Genomic DNA, 18,899 nt, shown 5'->3' with positions numbered 1-18,899 from the left:
AATAAAACCTAAATCAATCAATGTATTCGGTATTGGACATCAATTTAACATTGACATTAGATGTTGAATTTACATTGAATTTTGGTCACCCGACGTCGCAACTAAAATTTAACCAAATATCAACGTCTTATGACGTTGTGTGCCTGCTGGGAATAATCTGTTATGTCTCATTTAACAGACGCTTTTATCCAAAGCAACAAGTAAGAGAGCATTTAACACACACTCGACACAATCCTGCGCGACGAGGTCCATACGGGTTCTGTTGTCTTACACGTCTTTCACAGTAGGTTAAATCATAACAAGGAAACTTTATGTGTGATTCATGTCATCGCGACATACTGTAACACATTATACTTACAGTGTGTGTCAAAAAAATGATGTAATCGTCCTCTGCTTTTTTTCTGGGGTGCATGCATGGAATCATTAGACGGCCAAACTGCAACTAAACGAACTCGAAAATTCGCAAGAGCAACAAGAGATTTGAAGCACATGGCAGACGCGCGCAATAGATGCTTCCCGCTGTGATTGGCTGAATGTTAGTTCACTCAAGTCTAAGTAACAAATCAGAGAACACGGGCGGAAATATTGGCGCTGGGTCAAAAAAAATGAAAAAGAAATAGAAAAACTCTAGCTCGCTATTCTTGGTCCTCATTGAGAAGCATCGCGACGCGGAATCATGAATTATTCTACTACAAACTGAAAGATTATGATTTGAATTTTTGAGTTACAGACAAGTAGAAGGGTGGGGGCACACTGGGGGGCCAATCAGTTTTCAGGAGGGGCCAGTGCCCCCATGGCCCCTCCCCTGTCTACGCCACTGTTTTAAAGTATGTCAGTGAGCCTCCGTCTTGCCTTTAATCGTCTTATTTTACGTTCAAATATATGCATTATGAACAAAGAACCGCCATTATTTCCAAGCAATAGGCGGGGTTTTTTTTGTTAATCCTGTCGACATTTAGTTGTGAATGGGTCTCCACACTGCTTGATCCACGCCCGGGATTTCTCCCCTTTGGCTTTTAGGTTTCGGGAAGAGAAAAAATGCCACCCCACCGTCCAAACTTTTAGAATACCGGGTATCAGATTTGCACAATCCATACGCACAACGCGTCGGCATGTTTCCCTCTATCGAAAGCTTGACAGACCTTCCGCGCCTAGTTACGGTTGCTAAGCCACGATTGGCCAGTGGCGGTTTTCGGGCGTGGCTTAGCGAAGGGTCAATTATGTGGCCAGCAAGCATGTTATCTTTACCAATGCCTAATTTCATCGTGCTTAAATGATATTTAAAATATGCGTTTCCTGGGCGGTTAAATAAATATGACTCATTTAACTTACATTCGACTTACATTAGCTGTTTAAGTTTAATTGCTAATATTAACTAGCATTTACTTAGCAATAATTAGCCTGTGGGTATGTTATGTCCTTACATATACCCATTGGGTATCAATTCATATCTCAAGTTCTTGAATGTCATTTTACATAACTTCTTAATATTATGCATTAACTTAAAGGTGCATTGCGCAACTTTTCATGTTAAAAATACCTGTTTTTCTATCCTATACATGCTTAAAGAACTGCCTGATGGGCTGAATGAGCCCTTCTCTGCGCACTGAGATTGCCTCTATAATCCTGTACGGTAAAATATATAAGAGGGATTCGGGCTCGAATTTGAGACTGGGCGTGACGTCATGCGCGTTCACGCTCACCAGGCTATGTCTCGCAGGTTTGTGTATTCGCCGGCGCCGCCATTCTCCGCATCAGCGAAGACAACTCGTGCGTCAAAGGTAGAAGATGGATTCAAAGAGAACGGCTTGTAGTCCATTCCAAACCCCAACGCAAACTCCACGTAAAGTAAAGAAAAGAAAAATTTTGTCTAGTGCCACCAAAAGGTCCAAATTGGAGTCAGACAGGCGTCGGAGTAAGACGAGAGTCAACCTCGGGAAGGCATTCAACAAATGGAGAGATCTCCGGTCTGCTCTTGGTCTCAAACGGGATCCTCAGTTGACTTTTTTCTTGATAAAACGGTAAGATATAGCCCAGTCTCTAATGTCTGATACGGCCAATCTATGTATGACAACAAATGACGATGCGTAAAATGTTTAATGCTTTAGCGTAAGCTAGATACATATACAATCAGAATTGGTTTTACTACCATTGTTAGTGAACAGTTTCATAAACTAGGAATTGTGTTCGGAAGAATAGTACAACATGAAACATAAAACATATCCAATAAAAGATGCGTGTGGTCCATGAGCGTGCACAACTCTGGTTGCAGTTTCGCTTGTCGCCAGAGGGGGCGTAGTTCTGCAAAAACTCAGAGACTTGCGTTTTGCACCTTTAATATGGCGTACTGCCGTTTAATTTTAAAATAAATAAATATGCAAAATGACAATTCATCAGAATACTAACCAAAAGTTGCTTCTGCTCACGCTCTCCGTCTCTGCAAGATTCGGTGATTCAGATTCCTCTTGGCACAGCGACTAGAAGACGTACAGCTGTCAGACAAGGTTTCTCACGTCACATCTCCGTCGTCAAGCTCAGTGTGAGCCGGCGCAGTCGCTCCGCCATCAGGAAGAGAGTGCTTCTAATTGACTTAACTTTTCTCCGTTGAAGTCTATGGGGTCGCTGTGTCCATTTCTTTATTGTCTATGGGCTTGTCGGACATAACGGTAACTTAAAGGGATACTCCACCAGTTTTTCTTATTAAACTATGTTATTCCCTTAACTAAGACGAGTTGATACATACCTCTCTCGTCTCAGTGCGTGCACTATATCGCTCTGTATTGCCGCAAAACTATGTTAGCACTTAGCTTAGCCCATGCATTAAATATGGGCCAAGCAGAGAAGCGACCAAACACTTCCACGTTTTCCCTATGTAAACACAGTTACTCGAGTAGTGTAACTTGACCTGGGCTGGTGACACAAAATAAACCGTTGCGCTTTTCTAAGCGTTTAAAATTGATGACTATATTGTATGGCGGAATACCATAACAAGTGCTTTTGAGCACTTCGACTTGGCGCAATAATATCTTCACTTGTGAAAAGTCCTTACCGGCTCCCGCTTCCTCTCCCCCTCCCTCTGACATTTCCGTCAATACAACCAACGTGACATGCGCCGGTAGTAGTAGTTCGAGCGGAGTTGACGAAGTAACAGGTTGTTGGAAGCTAGTTTGTGTACAATAATGGTTAAAGCGTGCATCGTAAAGGGTTGTGAAAATAAGGAGAATGTAGTGCTGTCATTTTTCACCGAATTCCAACACACCACATACAGCGGAGAGCTTGGTTAGCTGCTTTGAACAAGAATCCCAAAACACCATTGATGACTCTGAAGAAGTGGCGTGTTTGCTCCGAACATTTCACAAAGGAGGACTATACCTGCACAGGAACACGCCTAAAGGATGAGGCTACACCAACAATATTCAGATCACTTACAGAAAGCCCGTGGTCTTTCGCCAGCTCCGGTCTGTTCTGGATCATATCTTTCTTGCCTCTCACGGTCCATAAGAGCTAATTCCTCCTCCGTGTACTCGGGTTCAAACAGATATGGCTCTGGCCTGGGTCTTCTACAAAGAAGTCATAATCATCTACAAAGTCCGCCATTGCAAATGATCTGCAGTTTGCTAATAGCACAGGTAGTAAAAGTCACGTTGGTTGTATTGACGGAAATGTCAGAGGGAGGGGGAGAGGAAGCGGGAGCCGGTAAGAGGACTTTTCACAAGTGAAGATATTATTGCGCCAAGTCGAAGTGCTCAAAAGCACTTGTTATGGTATTCCGCCATACAATATAGTCATCAATTTTAAACGCTTAGAAAAGCGCAACGGTCTATTTTGTGTCACCAGCCCAGGTCAAGTTACACTACTCGAGTAACTGTGTTTACATAGGGAAAACGTGGAAGTGTTTGGTCGCTTCTCTGCTTGGCCCATATTTAATGCATGGGCTAAGCTAAGTGCTAACATAGTTTTGCGGCAATACAGAGCGATATAGTGCACGCACTGAGACGAGAGAGGTATGTATCAACTCGTCTTAGTTAAGGGAATAACATAGTTTAATAAGAAAAACTGGTGGAGTATCCCTTTAAGGGTCTTTGCGAACGGTCAATTAAAGGGATAGTTCACCCAAACATGCACTCACCCTCAAGCTATCCTAGGTGTATATGACTTTCTTCTTTCAGACAAATACAATCGGAGGTGTAATATCCTGGCTCTTCCAAGCTTTATAATGATAGTGAATGGGGGCCAAAATTTTGAAGCCCATAAAAGTGAATCCATCCATCATAAAAGTAATCCATACGACTTAGGGGGTTAATAAAGGCCTTCTATAGGAAAGCAATGCATTTGTGTAAGAAAAATATCCATATTTAAAGGGGTGGTATAATGCCCCCTTTTACGATATCTAAAACAAGTCTCTGATGTCCCTATGTGAGGTTTTTAGCTTAAAATACCCCAAAGATAAAGTTTTACAGCATGTTAAAATTGTCCCTTTTTGAGGGTCAGTAAAAACACGTCGTTTCGTGTGTGTCCCTTTAAATGCAAATGAGCTGGTGCTCCCGGCACAGAGGGCGGAGCTTCAAGAGCTTGTGTGTGTGTGTGTGTGTGTGTGTGTGTGAGAAACTGTTCTGCCTTTTATGTTTAAACTGGAGTCGGACAATGATGGAGAGACTCGAGCAGAAGTGACATCTTGTAGAATGCAACAGGCCATTTCTGAATGGTTAGTTGATGAATTTATGCAGCTGATGTGGAGTTAACTATCCTCAAGTCTTTAAATAGCATATTCTGTCATGATAATCTATAAATTCGCTCTTGTGTGAACTGTTGCAATATGCTTACAGAGTGACACGCGATTGCATTTGTGTTTCGTACTGTATTGCACGTGAAAAGAAGGATGCGATAGCTTGAGCAGACTCACAAATGTGCTCGACTACAACAACCCTTCCTCTTCTCAACATGGACTGCGTGTTCCCGGGGGCGGGGCTTATGTCAACTTTCGGGTTAGGATGTCACTAAACGATTTCTTTAAAAGCAAATGTCTTCCTTTGCTTTGAACTTAAGAGAGTTGTAAATTTGCAGATGTTGTTTATGCTCAAACAGCAACATTACACACTAACTAAAGTTAAAATGTGAAATCATAATCAACCACCACTTTAAAACTTTAAAAACTAAACTAAAATAATTAGCTTCCGACAGGCCGTAAGCATCAATTTATGGCGAAAGAGTGACCTCTGACCCGAAGCATGACGTATTGACAAACGTGGAAGCGCAGAGATTAGAGCAAAACAAAACACAGCTCATGAATTAATTCTAAAATGAGAATTTTTAAAGAGAAATGCCAGAGGAGCTTGAGTTTGTCTCACAGCCCTATTTGTTTGTGAGAGTACTTTCTAACCGCTTCGCACAATCTCTCGTCTATATAGGCCTATATTGTCACTGCATGCTTGCGTTCCAGTCTGTTTATGCATAAAGTGAAGTATACTTTGGCCATATATATATATATTTGTGTTTCACCTCATTCCATTTAGCTAAAATACTGTATTGAAAAATAAGTATCCAGAAATGTATAAATATGTGTGTATGTAGAACTTTACCACAGGTTTTAAACAGGCAGGTGTTGGAGAAAAATAATAAAAACAATACTTTCATACATACATTTTTTATTTATTTTTTAAATAATCATTTAAATAATTATATCAGTGTCCAGACAGCCAAGATCTGTAAGAAAAAAAAAAGTATACACATTTAATATTGATGTACTTTGCTGTCCTTAGCAGGACAACATATTACCCACTGTACAGTGCAGGATCTTGCGGAGGACATGGATACTTGTAGAGAATGAGTGTGTACTGCATACTGCACACTATGCACTGTTTAAATATAGTACTAGATATATATATATATATAAATGAAGAGTTCAGATGCAAAAGCCTCTAAATGCCATTTGAAATTTTCTTCTAGAATGATAATTTTTATCAAACTTGTATATTTAAGTTCAGTAATTTCACTTAAATGGCAATGAAGATTACCTATTAATTGTCATTTAAGTGAAATTACTGAACTTAAATGTACAAGCTTGATAAAAATTATCATTCTAGAAGAAAATTTCAAATGGCATTTAGAGGCTTTTGCATCTGAACTCTTCAAATATAGTATACTACTATTTAAATATAGTATATAAAACAGCATGCATTATACAACAGTATGCTACACTGATCACATGACCTCATCATGCAGCATGTTTAATTTAGTGAGTGCAGTCCACATACTTTTCAGAATTGAATAAAAACGTTATAAATGTTAACATTTTAATCCAATTTTGTGTAAAAATATCTATTTAACATTTTGATCAAATCATGATTCACAAACAAAATATATATATATATATATATATATATATATATATATATATATATATATATATATATATATATATATATATATATATATATATATATATATATATATATATATATATATATATATAAAATGATTACAGTGCATTAGTGCCCATCCACCTTTTTAGCAGCACTTGTTTTGATTTTTTTTCCCCATTCATTTTTTCCAATAGGGATTTTAAAAAAAGTCTTTGTTAATAAGCGATGAAACGATGCAATCAGCTATGAGTCTGACAAAGAGCACAATTTACAATTTTGTGATTCTCTGATAGGTGGATGGCTAATATAGTTGTTCACCACAAATCCATGTTAAACACGATTGTTTTAAAAATAAGCTCAAATAATGCAGGCTGATGGCTTCAACAGAAGGGAATATCATTCATTATCAACCTCCTAGCTCACAGTAGGTCTGTCTCTAATGGTTTATAAGGTGTCTATAAAAATGAATTTCCCTATGGAGTTTTCCGGAACTCGACTGTTGCACTCGGGCCAATTCAAGAGCTTTGCTTTGTGGGATATGTTGTTCTGCATAGAGAATGAGAACATTCTGACCCAAGCTGCCAGTTCTCACCTGCATCTCTGTACTGCACTTTGGTCAGAAACAGGCCGTGGGCTGGGGCGGTCAGGTTATTTGGGAATGCCAATGAATCCCGTGCCTCTAGTAGCTCCTGGATCTGACTAACAGACAGTCTACCCTGACCAACAGCAACCAGCGCCCCAGTCATCCTCCGCACCTGTGAGGGGAAACATCACACACTAGTGCTGTTATATAACATCAGCCGCTTCTCACCACCAGACACGTTCTTTCAAACCAGTGAAATAAAACAGTGCAGAGTCGCACATTTAACACTAGGAGGCAGACATCCGATAATGCAACATAACCATCATCAGGGCTCAACATAAAAAAAAATCCCCACTGGCCCAGTAGATCAGAGTTTTACTGGACCCTTCTATATTTTTACTGGCCCTGAAAGAAATATAAGGAAAAGCACTTTTCCATTAAACTGTATTTATTGTATACATTAGGATTAATTTGTCTTGTCCCCTCACAATGACAGTAAACTAATTATTACATTACATGAGTGATGAGTAATATTACAAAGAGGTATTTTCACTTCAAAATGGCGAAATTAGACTAAAGTATATTAGTTTGCCTGATTATTTTTGTCATTCGTTTAACATTTATGACCTAAAAAACTGTCAATGAAGAAAAAATGAAGAACGTGCTGAATCTGATTATAACAAGACTGAAGCGAACACAAATTTGTGTAGCTTACACTTAATCACACATTTTTAGGGGGGCTAGGCAGAAGTTTAGGAGGGAATTTGATTACACTTTAGATAGCCCGTCGGCAGGCCGGTTATGCATTTTGGTCGGCTTTTGTTGGAAATTTCCGGCAAACGAAACAGTACATGCCCTCATCGCCTTTCTCCACCCAGGTGTACTGTGTTTTCCATGACACTAGGAATTAGGACTGGGTGATATGGCCAAAAAAATCATATCTCTGTATTTTTTGGTTAAATGGCGATATACGATATATATCTCGGTACTTTCTACGTTTTTCTATTTGGATAAAGAAAATCTGTATTTATTTTAAAAAAAAAGTTATTTCACATCCTGCTCAATGATATCCAAACAATATTGATATTGAAGGATATGGAAACAAATATAGGGAATGTAATGTAGGCTATGCAATATATTATGTGCAAAAAGGTTGTTAAAATCATATTACATTCTAACATTGTAACATTACAATATAAAAGCACAAACTAATTATATTAGCCTGCATTTGATTACCCCATTATAATGCTCACTTTCATAAAAACATACTTGTAGGTTTAAAATTCCACATATGGCACATTTATTGTCTCCAACAACAAATATGATCATGTTTATAGGGAAACAAAGCCTGTACTTACTTGTCTGTATAAAAAAGACCTACTTTTAAAAGTGAGTTCCCAGAACTGAATATCTCTGAAAGAAAACAGACACAAATACAAAAATTAAAGAGGACCTATTGTGCTTTGCATTTTCAACTTTCTTTAGTGTGCATGAAAAAGCTCTGCAAAGTTACAAAGTACTCCATATATATATATATGCAACCTAAGCTAAAGGAGACAAGAGGCCTTTTTTTATTCATTTTTATGTTAATTGAGGAGAGGCTTTACTACGCTGAATAAACGGTGAGGAAATAGCTTATAATTGAATGCATCGACAGCCCATCGGCTAATCTTCAACATGTTTCCCCTTAAACATTTGTTTTGGATTTATCGATTTTTAGTTTACACCAAAAAAATGCTATTTTACAAGAGAAGTCACGGACTTTGTGTCAGGTATGATTAATTTTACGCACTTCTCATTCATTTCTATGGTATCCGTAAACTGTTGCACAACTCTGAACGAAATTCAATGATGTCAAGGCTGTAATTTGATTGGTTATCAAGGCATCCAAGTTAGCCATTACACGTTTTCCATATCTCCCAATAATAATTCAATTAATTTCAATTAACATTTATTACAGAAAATGCATGTCAACATTACAATTTAGAGTGATCTGTTACCAGTGGTGACATTGTCCAAGTTTTGTATTTCAGAAATGTACATATAAAAAACAGTTAGCTAACAATATATTAATTTAAGGCAGAAACAATGAGCTCATTGAAGAAATGAATACATGTTGTTAAGAAAATTACTAGGATATATAGAAAATTTAGCCTAATAAGACCATCTCTAGTTGAAGTCTTGAGTTTTCTTACGAAAAACGAACTCTTCACAAACAATATTCCTCATTTAAATAATTACCGTCCAAGGCATATTATGCAAAAAAGGGGCGGTGCCTGATTGAGTTGCTTAAGTAGTGTGCTGAAACACGCTCAAAACGGTTGACCAATCACAACACACTGATCCAGCTGGCAAATCAGAGCGCATTGTGCTTTTCGGAAGGAGGAGCTTCACAGAGACCAGAACTAAACAGGGCTGCGTTTCTCAAAAGCATCGTAAGAGCATCGTAAGTAGATCGTAGAACCGTTACCATCAATGGTCTCTACGATCTACTTGAGCTTATGATGCTTTTTGAAAACAGAAGCATCGTAAGCTCAAGGCAGACTAGGAAGAGAGGTGATGCAACAATATAAAAATAGTAAAAGGGTATATCTTTAAGCTTTTTTAAACCACTTTACATATTAGCTCCAATGTTGATGATGCCAACCACAACATGAACACATTTCCATGTGGGCAGTCAATGATCAACAGTTAGATGTGACCTCTTTTGTGTTGTCTCCCTCACTCACTCAACATATTAATTCTGCCTAGTTGTTACAGTGTTTCTCCCATTAAAACTAAATGTGACAGCTATTTTGCCAAGTTTCCTGCATCAAATAAACAACTGGAGATGCAGCAGGAGCACTGGAGCGGTCAGGCTAGATAACATCTCAAGCAGAGCAGACAATGTTTACTGCCGGAGAGGTTAGACGGGTCATACTGGCTTTTTCAACAGGAAAAAAAAAAAGATGGCAGAAAATTCATTATGGGATTTCTTTGGAATGACTTCATAGAAGCGCTGAATGAGATCGTCTGGCTCTCATTTACTGTAATCATGGCTTTGAACGAACAAACAGGCAGTGTGCGTTACATGAACAGAGATAAGCATACAACACCAATGCAATAAAACCTCAAAGGACGAACATGTGAGTCTAATATAAGCATGCATTTCCAGAACAAGAGCTGTGCTCAATAGAATAATAGCTTACTGTAATAATAGCTTACTGTAATAATAATAGAATAAACTGCTTACTGTACTGCACTAAATTTAAAAATATGCATGTCAAACAGTATCCAATGTTAAACATTTCTTTTTTTTTTAAGAATGTCCATGGTTCCATATCTAGAAATCACACTTTTTAAATTTGCAGATATTTCCAGATTTTCCGAGATTTAAAAAAGATCAAAGTGCAGATAAATGGAGTTATTGTTATTCTCACTTCCTGCTCGAAGCTGTGTAGGTTTGTAACATATTTGCATAATGCCAATCTATGCTCTTCAATGGCCAATCACAACAGACTGGGCCATCTGACCAATCAGAGCAGAGTAGACCAATCACAACAGACTGGGCCATCTGACCAATCAGAGCAGAGTAGACCAATCACAACAGACTGGGCCATCTGACCAATCAGAGCAGAGTAGACCAATCACAACAGACTGGGCCATCTGACCAATCAGAGTAGACCAATCACAACAGACTGGGTCATCTGACCAATCAGAGCAGAGTAGACCAATCGCAACAGACTGGGCCGTCTGACCAATCAGAGCAGAGTAGACCAATCACAACAGACTGGGTCATCTGACCAATCAGAGCAGAGTAGACCAATCACAACAGACTGGGTCATCTGACCAATCAGAGCAGAGTAGACCAATCACAACAGACTGGGTCATCTGACCAATCAGATCAGAGTAGACAAATCACAACAGACTGGGCCATCTGACCAATCAGAGCAGAGTAGACCAATCACAAGGAGGGGTTTAGAGAAACCGAAAGAGCTGATGCTGCAATGGACTTTATGACAAAATTAAAGTGTTTTTTTGTTTATCTTGGATAAATGTAAACCTATTGTAGGAGACTCCAAAATAAAATAAGGAACTTTTAAAATAGCATAATGGGGGCACTTTAATATCATTTAAGTTAACTGGCCCATGTGAACTAGCCAGACCTTGACCCCTTGATTTTAATTGAACATTTAAACATATCTTGTTTTACAAACAATAAACATTTAGGTTACCTTATTAGCTTATGGTCTTTGCCTCATATTCAATCTGCACAATGAATCTACTTTCAATGTCTATGAGATTCTTTTAATACCATTGCATGAATATGGCCCTATTGTAGAAATAACTTCTGATCTCATTAACTTAGTGATTGTACAAACACTTCAGTGTTATTTTCAATAAAAAACCCGGACATCTAAGCTTATTTGCTATTCATTTAGTAATTAATTCATCTTTGTATGACATAACAGATGTATCTGACGACCACATGGGGTAATATTCATGATGTTTCTATATTCATGATGCTCCTCCTGGGTGAAGTCCTCGATCTCAATTAATTATGATACAGATGGATATGGCATTAAATTAACTACTTAACTTCTGTAGTATAAAACCTTGTTTGGATATTGGATAACTTGTTGTTTGAATCCAAGTCAATAATAAATGTATAGTTTAACTGCATCACTTTAAAGTTACTGTGTATTTATTTAAAACACACAGGGTTTAATTTAGGCTCTAGCTGTCAGGAGAATGACCTGATTCTGAATGTTTCTTGAGTTGTGATCAAACTGAAATATTAATAGACATTATCTCTCTCTCTCACACACACACACACACACACACACACAGAGAAATGAGGAGGCTTTCATAAGCGCTTAATAAAACTTTTAAAGGGAAAATTCATCGACAAGTCAAACTTCTGTCATCATTAACATCATTTTTGTTTTAGCAAACTCATATTACTTAGGACCAAAAAGGAGATAGGACCAACATGTTAACATAATTTCATGTTCAAAACAACACTTTTTTTTTTACATAATGTACATTATTGCAGTACCTCTCTTCCTAGGCTGTCTGAAATGCTCTGATTAGGTTTTAGTTTCCTACTTTCGAGAAGCCCAGAGTGCTCTGATTGGCCAGCTAACCCAGTGCGTTGTGATTGGCCAAACACCTCAAGAGTGTGTCGGAATAATCGTGAGCTTCAGCTTCACATTGTGACAGACGTTTGTGAAGTAATATATAGACTTTGATCAAGGCATTTTAGGCAGGTCTGAAACAGTGTTCTCTGTTAGATAGAATAAATCACTTTTGTGGGAGACTTCGTAACTTTGCAGATCTTATACATGCACAAACAGATCCAATACACTAAAGGAAAAGGAAAACGTTCAATGTTCACACTGCTGTTAACGACAGATGGCATACTAAGACAAAGTTTTCGTCCTTTTTTGAGGAACTGGTCCACCTTTCAAGAGAAAACAAAACTTCTGTGTGAATTTCTTGGGCTGTGAAGCAAAATGCCTTGATCTGGTTTTGATGCAGACATTCAGTTACATAGTGACATGCTATGAGTGTGTGTAGATGATAAAAGTGGCTGATGATCCCCTGCAGATCTTGATATTAGTGTGAAACAGAGCAGATGGTGTGTGTGTGTGTCCTGACTGCTCTCTACCAGCTGAGATGACCCGCTGAAGGGATCCCAGTGTGAGCTGGTTTTAAACATATGCCCCTCAATGCAAGTTTAATAGCGTAACGAGGGATTTATAAGCTATTTTTTGTTGACTGCCATTTTGTACAACGACAAAAAAAACATTCCACAACAAATTTCCTGGTTAAACATTAAAGCACACTAGTGTGATAAACAGTCCACATTTTATATATATATATATATTATGTAAAATTGACAAAATTATCCACAAATAACGCTTTTTTCACTCAAAAACTGAGGTACGTAAGCTCGGATAAAAAAGGCCTATGATCGATCAGTTCAAAAATAAATACAAAACCTAATTGAAAGAAAACAAGTTGACAAAAAGATTGAATCCAATATTTGGTGATGATATTGCTAACGAGAGATTTCTAAGCAATTTTTTACAGGCCGATCATTTTTGACCGGGAACACCACAAGTGTTATGGGGTTCTCAACACAGCACAAGGGATATATACACTCACCTAAAGGATTATTAGGAACACCTGTTAAATTTCTCATTAATTGAGCGTCAGCGTCAGTTCTGGCAGGCCAGGTAGTCAAGCCGCTGCTTATGCTATTTGCTATCAACACTGTCCCGTCAGCTGATCTGCTCCAGCTGAGCCGCATTAGCTGATTAACTCCCCTCGCTGCTCAATGGCCAAAGCTCAAACAAGGCGCCCTATTTAAAGCTCATTCACCTTGCTCATACATGCTTGCTGCTCGCTCTGCTGGCTCGCTGCTCGCTTCTGCTGCAATATTGACACAGGATTCGACGTGATTCGTTCTCCATTCATCTCTGAAGTTTTCACGAAGCTAAGTTCCTTTTAATATTCATTGCTAAAAGCATCGGTGTGTTGGCAACATGCTTGTTGTTAATGCTATCGGTGTGGCATTTGGGCTTATCTAATAGTCGTTTTCGTAAAAATGCTATGCGATCATATTGGCTATGTGCGTTACTATTGTTGTCATTGGCAACTGATCGCGTTGTTCACGCTGGCTTTTACCACTATGCAGCGCAGATTCAAGCAGCTTGCTGTGATAGGTATTAACTTCTGCGGACTGCCTCCGGACCGTATACAGCTCATTCTTACGCATTGTGCAGCAACTACGGCGGCGACACTCGCGCCGGTTTAACCCTTTAGGCTATGGGGCGGTGGTTTCTGCTGCTTACGAACGATACCGATGTTCGGGATATTCTTGACGCCCAGGAAGCCATGAGCTCAAGTCTCTAATTTGTTTAGTTTATAAAACACATTTGATCATTATTTTGCTCGCGCTCTGCTCAGTTAACGCCCCTGAATGCGCTATCAGCTGTTAATTTATTCATCTAGCTCATTCTCAGAGGTGGATTAGTCATCTATCCATAGAGCTTACACTGTAGACTGTCAAACAGTTTAAAGAAAGATAATCTAGGTAACAGCATGTTTTAGCTATTGCGGTCTTGATTAGTCATTTCAGTAATTAATATTTTTACTATTATAAATCGCTAAATTAGGGCGGCTCAGTCGACACCGTTCGAGACACTCAATTTTGTTTTGGGGGGAATAGCTCATGTAGTCAAATAAATCATCCTCTGTATCACAGAGGATTGCCAGGTGTGGTTTTGTTTGGGGGGATATTTTAGCTCTCACAGTCTAAAACTGTGTGAGCGTTCCCTAATGCTGCTGCTGCTGTCCTCTGACTCTCTGCTATTTCATGGTGCTCATGAAAGGTCAGAGGACTCCCTGAACAGAGCCATACCGCCAAATTTCAATTCAGGAACATCAATCTGTTTGCAATCTATTCAATTAAATTCTAAATTATTTTGTCTGTGTGTTCTTGACTTAATGGACCTGACAGAAATGCAATTATCTAATCAACCAATCACATGGCAGTTGCTTCAATGCATTTAGGGGTGTGGTCCTGGTCAAGACAATCTCCTGAACTGCAAACTGAATGTCAGAATGGGAAAGAAAGGTGATTTAAGCAATTTTGAGCGAGGCATGTTTGTTGGTGCCAGACGGGCCGGTCTGAGTATTTCACAATCTGCTCAGTTACTGGGATTTTCACGCACAACCATTTCTAGGGTTTACAAAGAATGGTGTGAAAAGGGAAAAGCATCCAGTATGCGGCAGTCCTGTGGGCGAAAATGCCTTGTTGATGCTAGAGGTCAGAGGAGAAAGGGCCGACTGATTCAAGCTGATAGAAGAGCAACTTTGACTGAAATAACCACTCGTTACAACCGAGGTATGCAGCAAAGCATTTGTGAAGCCACAACATGCACAACCTTGAGGCGGATGGGCTACAACAGCAGAAGACCCCACCGGGTACCACTCATCTCCACTACAAATAGGAAAAAGAGGCTACAATTTGCAAGAGCTCACCAAAATTGGACAGTTGAAGACTGGAAAAATGTTGCCTGGTCTGATGAGTCTCGATTTCTGTTGAGACATTCAGATGGTAGAGTCAGAATTTGGCGTAAACAGAATGAGAACATGGATCCATCATGCCTTGTTACCACTGTGCAGGCTGGTGGTGGTGGTGTAATGGTGTGGGGGATGTTTTCTTGGGACACTTTAGGCCCCTTAGTGCCAATTGGGCATCGTTTAAATGCCACGGCCTACCTGAGCATTGTTTCTGACCATGTCCATCCCTTTATGGCCACCATGTACCCATCCTCTGATGGCTACTTCCAGCAGGATAATGCACCATGTCACAAAGCTCGAATCATTTCAAATTGGTTTCTTGAACATGACAATGAGTTCACTGTACTAAAATGGCCCCCACAGTCACCAGATCTCAACCCAATAGAGCATCTTTGGGATGTGGTGGAACGGGAGCTTCGTGCCCTGGATGTGCATCCCACAAATCTCCATCAACTGCAAGATGCTATCCTATCAATATGGGCCAACATTCCTAAAGAATGCTTTCAGCACCTTGTTGAATCAATGCCACGTAGAATTAAGGCAGTTCTGAAGGCGAAAGGGGGTCAAACACAGTATTAGTATGGTGTTCCTAATATTCCTTTAGGTGAGTGTGTATATATATAGATAGATATAGAGCGGGCAGTTGTGGCCAAATGGTTAGAGTCGGACTAGTAGGAAATGTAGGTGGGGGAGAGAATTAACAGCGCTCTCTTCCACTCCCATTACCCACAACTGAGGAGCAAGGCACATAATCAAATACTGAATGCCTCTTTTGGTATTTGCCCAAAATAGTTTTGTTACTAAAATGTTTTCTTCAGTACACTGAACTGAGCTGAAGGAGTATGGAAAGGATAGTATAAAAATGGCCATTCTTCACTGTATCTGACAGGCTATAGAGTCAGTGTCTGTCCCTCAGCTCATTACAGCAAGAGTAAGCAGCCAACCCGCTTTTGTCAGCATCGTGCTTTAGTCCAACATCTGTTGCCTAGCAACAGTCTCATCGCACATGCCCAACTCAAGAGCCGACTGATGAAAGAACAGCCTCAAAGACTGGCCATCCTCTGTTGTATAAAGCAGTTTTGCCTTTCATACTGTGTGTTAAGCATTTATGACATTTCTACATGATATTAAACAATGTACACATTGCTTTAGCTTGGGAGCCGATAATGACCAGTGGTTGAACATGTTACTGACCATAAAAAAATCATAATTATTGATGCACAAATGTACTATAGCTGTAGAATGAATTTGCATTAGCGAGTATTGACAGCATGTTGTAATTTCTGATCCACTATTCATGGATTAGATGACCTTTGGCCTTGATGTTCAGCCATATTATCTTTCTAGGAAATCAGAAGCTATTTATATGATTCTGTGCCAAATGACACATCTGCACATTTAATCCCTCTACACATACTGTTGAGAAGTGGCTCTTAAAATAAAACGGCAAGATTTCAACTGCATTTCCCAAATGACAGAATTAAATCTGGCAAATTTCGAAGAAAGCTGCACTTAAAGGCTTAAAGGCACAGTATGTAATTTTCGGCGTAGCTTGATGACGCTGTGAAGGAGCGTGGAATGATGGGAGTTGTCGTCTTCACCTCCACAGCCAATGAAAATCCATCCGACGGGACTCACAAATCATGTTCATGGATGAGGTAATGAAATAAAGTTTTATAACAGTTACGTTTGATCACATGATTTTATTTCATTCTTATGAATAAGCCGCAAGTAACGTATGTTTAATTCTAAATGACTACTCATATATGTCACTTTATTTGTCTAATTAAATGGTGGGGTAACACAGTGCAGTTTTACGTGTTCAACATTTGAATGTACCCACAGGCTGACTTACTATTTATGTATAACACATACTGTATATAATTCCACTGCCATTGGCTTGTTAAAGTGTTAAGAAATGCCACACTGATATTGATCCTCATTTTATTTCTCTTTTTTCATGAGACTCACTGTGTTGGCATGAATTCTACGGCAGTAAAAGTGGAAACCGAGGATAAAGCGGACATGACCTCATTGACAGATGACGCAATGAGGGGGGACGTCACACTGATTAAAACTGCGAATTTCTCTGGATATTGTTGTAAACATTTGGGATAATGTAAGTACACAAGTACATAAAACAAATAACACGGTACTAGCGTTTTTTTGGATATTTTAATGCAAAAATCTTGCACATTCTTCCCGGTGCAACTAAATTTTGTTCCTTATGAAAAACATGTAATGTCAAATGAAACGAAAGTCGTGTAATATATATTTTTTGGTAAATATCGAGTAAAATAAATATGATTAAAAGGCAAGACTGTCAGTGAATAATGACTTAAAATTCAGAAGACTATAAGAGATATTGTGCACAAGGTATTTGGGCATTTTATTATGGTGCCTTTTTTCAGCAGCATTGCATGGAAAATAGCAGCGTGAACATTCTGCTAAACTTCTCATTTTGTGTTCCATGCAACAAAGTCTTTCAGTTTGGAACTTATTGTTATTGAAAATCATGTCAACCAATATTGTTGGTATCATCACGACACTAATTAAACCAAGCTTCCTCCAATCTTTGGTGCTGTAGCTTTTTACCTGGACAGAAGAGAGTCGTACCTGTGAAAGTGTCTCTGACTGAATGAGACCCCAGGCTCCAGCCGGGCCGACTCTAGGGACTTCACTGGGTTCTTAAAGGGCGTCTCTGAGTTCAAGGCCCGGAAGGTGCTGAAGTCATGGGTTCCTGTCAGCAGTGCAGTAGCCTCTTGCATTGCATTGATATTTAGCCTTCTGTGGGGAGAATAAAGTATTGGACAGCATCAAACTCTGTTTTCTTTCGGACTGTGTGGTGACTGCGATCAACAGTATTTTAATACTGCATTTAATTACTTTAGGATATAATATAGTAAAACAGTAATATTATTTAAATTAAGTTTACTATTACTGTTTTCTATTTTGATATATTTTAAAAGGTAATTTATTCCTGTGATCAAAGCTGAATTTTCAGCATCATTACTCCAGTCTTCAGTGTCACATGATCCTTCAGAAATCACTCTAATAGACCCCTTTTGCGCCGACGTCACAGTTACGTCACGGCGCTAGCTGGAGGCAAAACAAATGGAAACTGGAGGCGGCTAATACAAACCAGCACAGATTCGGCTACATAATAAGGAGCTTAAATTATTATTATTATTATTATTAAATGTCATCTTGTTGTGTTGTTTGGTGCAAGAATCAATGAAAAATTAATATGCTGTATCTGGACTTTTAATTTTTAGAAAATATTCACATCATTAAAATTGCACCGTAATGTCACTCTTTACACTGTCGTCTTCTCGGCGCTGGCTCGGCAGAACTGCGGATCGTACACACAAGTCTTTACATGACCATTCAGCACATAGTTATAGGCATCTAGAGATTTATATGCCCTCAGTTTCTCTTTACGCTCGGGTAGGTGTAGAAGTCAGGCCACTCGACCGGAGGTAGCGTTAGCGTTAATCCTGTCAGATCGTCCATCATTGAGTGAGTGTGTACGGGTCAGCCAATCTGGTTCAGTCCGTTGAAATTAACTTTTGCAAATAACAATCGCGGTCCTGGACACTGAGTGACCTTGCACATTAAGATAAAATCGGATTTTCTCCAGTCATTGTTAAAAAACAAGCTAACAAAGCTGGCAAACTAACGTTAGTGAAGCGGCCAGAGGGATCGTTCTGCCTCCACCTAAGCTCCGCCCACAAACAAACGTCACCATGTTTACCAACTGAAAAGGGGTCTATATGCTGATTTTCTGCTCAAGAAACATTTTTTATTATTATCAATGTTGTAAACAGTTCTGCTACTTCATATTTTTCTCGCTGGAAGTAGTAGTTCATCCGGTTTCTTTA

General features: G+C 39.1%; 1 protein-coding gene across 1 annotated transcript in view; it reads right to left on the bottom strand.

The window, feature by feature from the left end:
* Positions 1-5,641: 5,641 nt before the first annotated feature.
* Positions 5,642-18,899, bottom strand: part of pusl1 (pseudouridine synthase like 1) — a 53,514-nt gene continuing 40,256 nt past the window's right edge. The window contains exons 5-8 of the mRNA XM_056236660.1: positions 17,635-17,805; positions 8,304-8,358; positions 6,955-7,117; positions 5,642-5,703 (exon numbers count right to left, since the gene is read on the bottom strand). Of these exons, the coding sequence (XP_056092635.1) occupies positions 5,669-5,703; positions 6,955-7,117; positions 8,304-8,358; positions 17,635-17,805 (424 nt within the window). The 3' untranslated portion in view covers positions 5,642-5,668. The remainder of the gene's footprint in view (positions 5,704-6,954; positions 7,118-8,303; positions 8,359-17,634; positions 17,806-18,899) is intronic.

Source organism: Rhinichthys klamathensis, unplaced genomic scaffold (genome assembly GCF_029890125.1).
Source record: "Rhinichthys klamathensis goyatoka isolate OS25496 unplaced genomic scaffold, OSU_Roscu_1.1 h1tg000461l_1, whole genome shotgun sequence".
Classification (NCBI taxonomy): domain Eukaryota; kingdom Metazoa; phylum Chordata; class Actinopteri; order Cypriniformes; family Leuciscidae; genus Rhinichthys; species Rhinichthys klamathensis.
The sequence above is the reverse complement of the archived record's forward strand: the minus strand, read 5'-3'. Positions and strand labels throughout refer to the sequence as shown.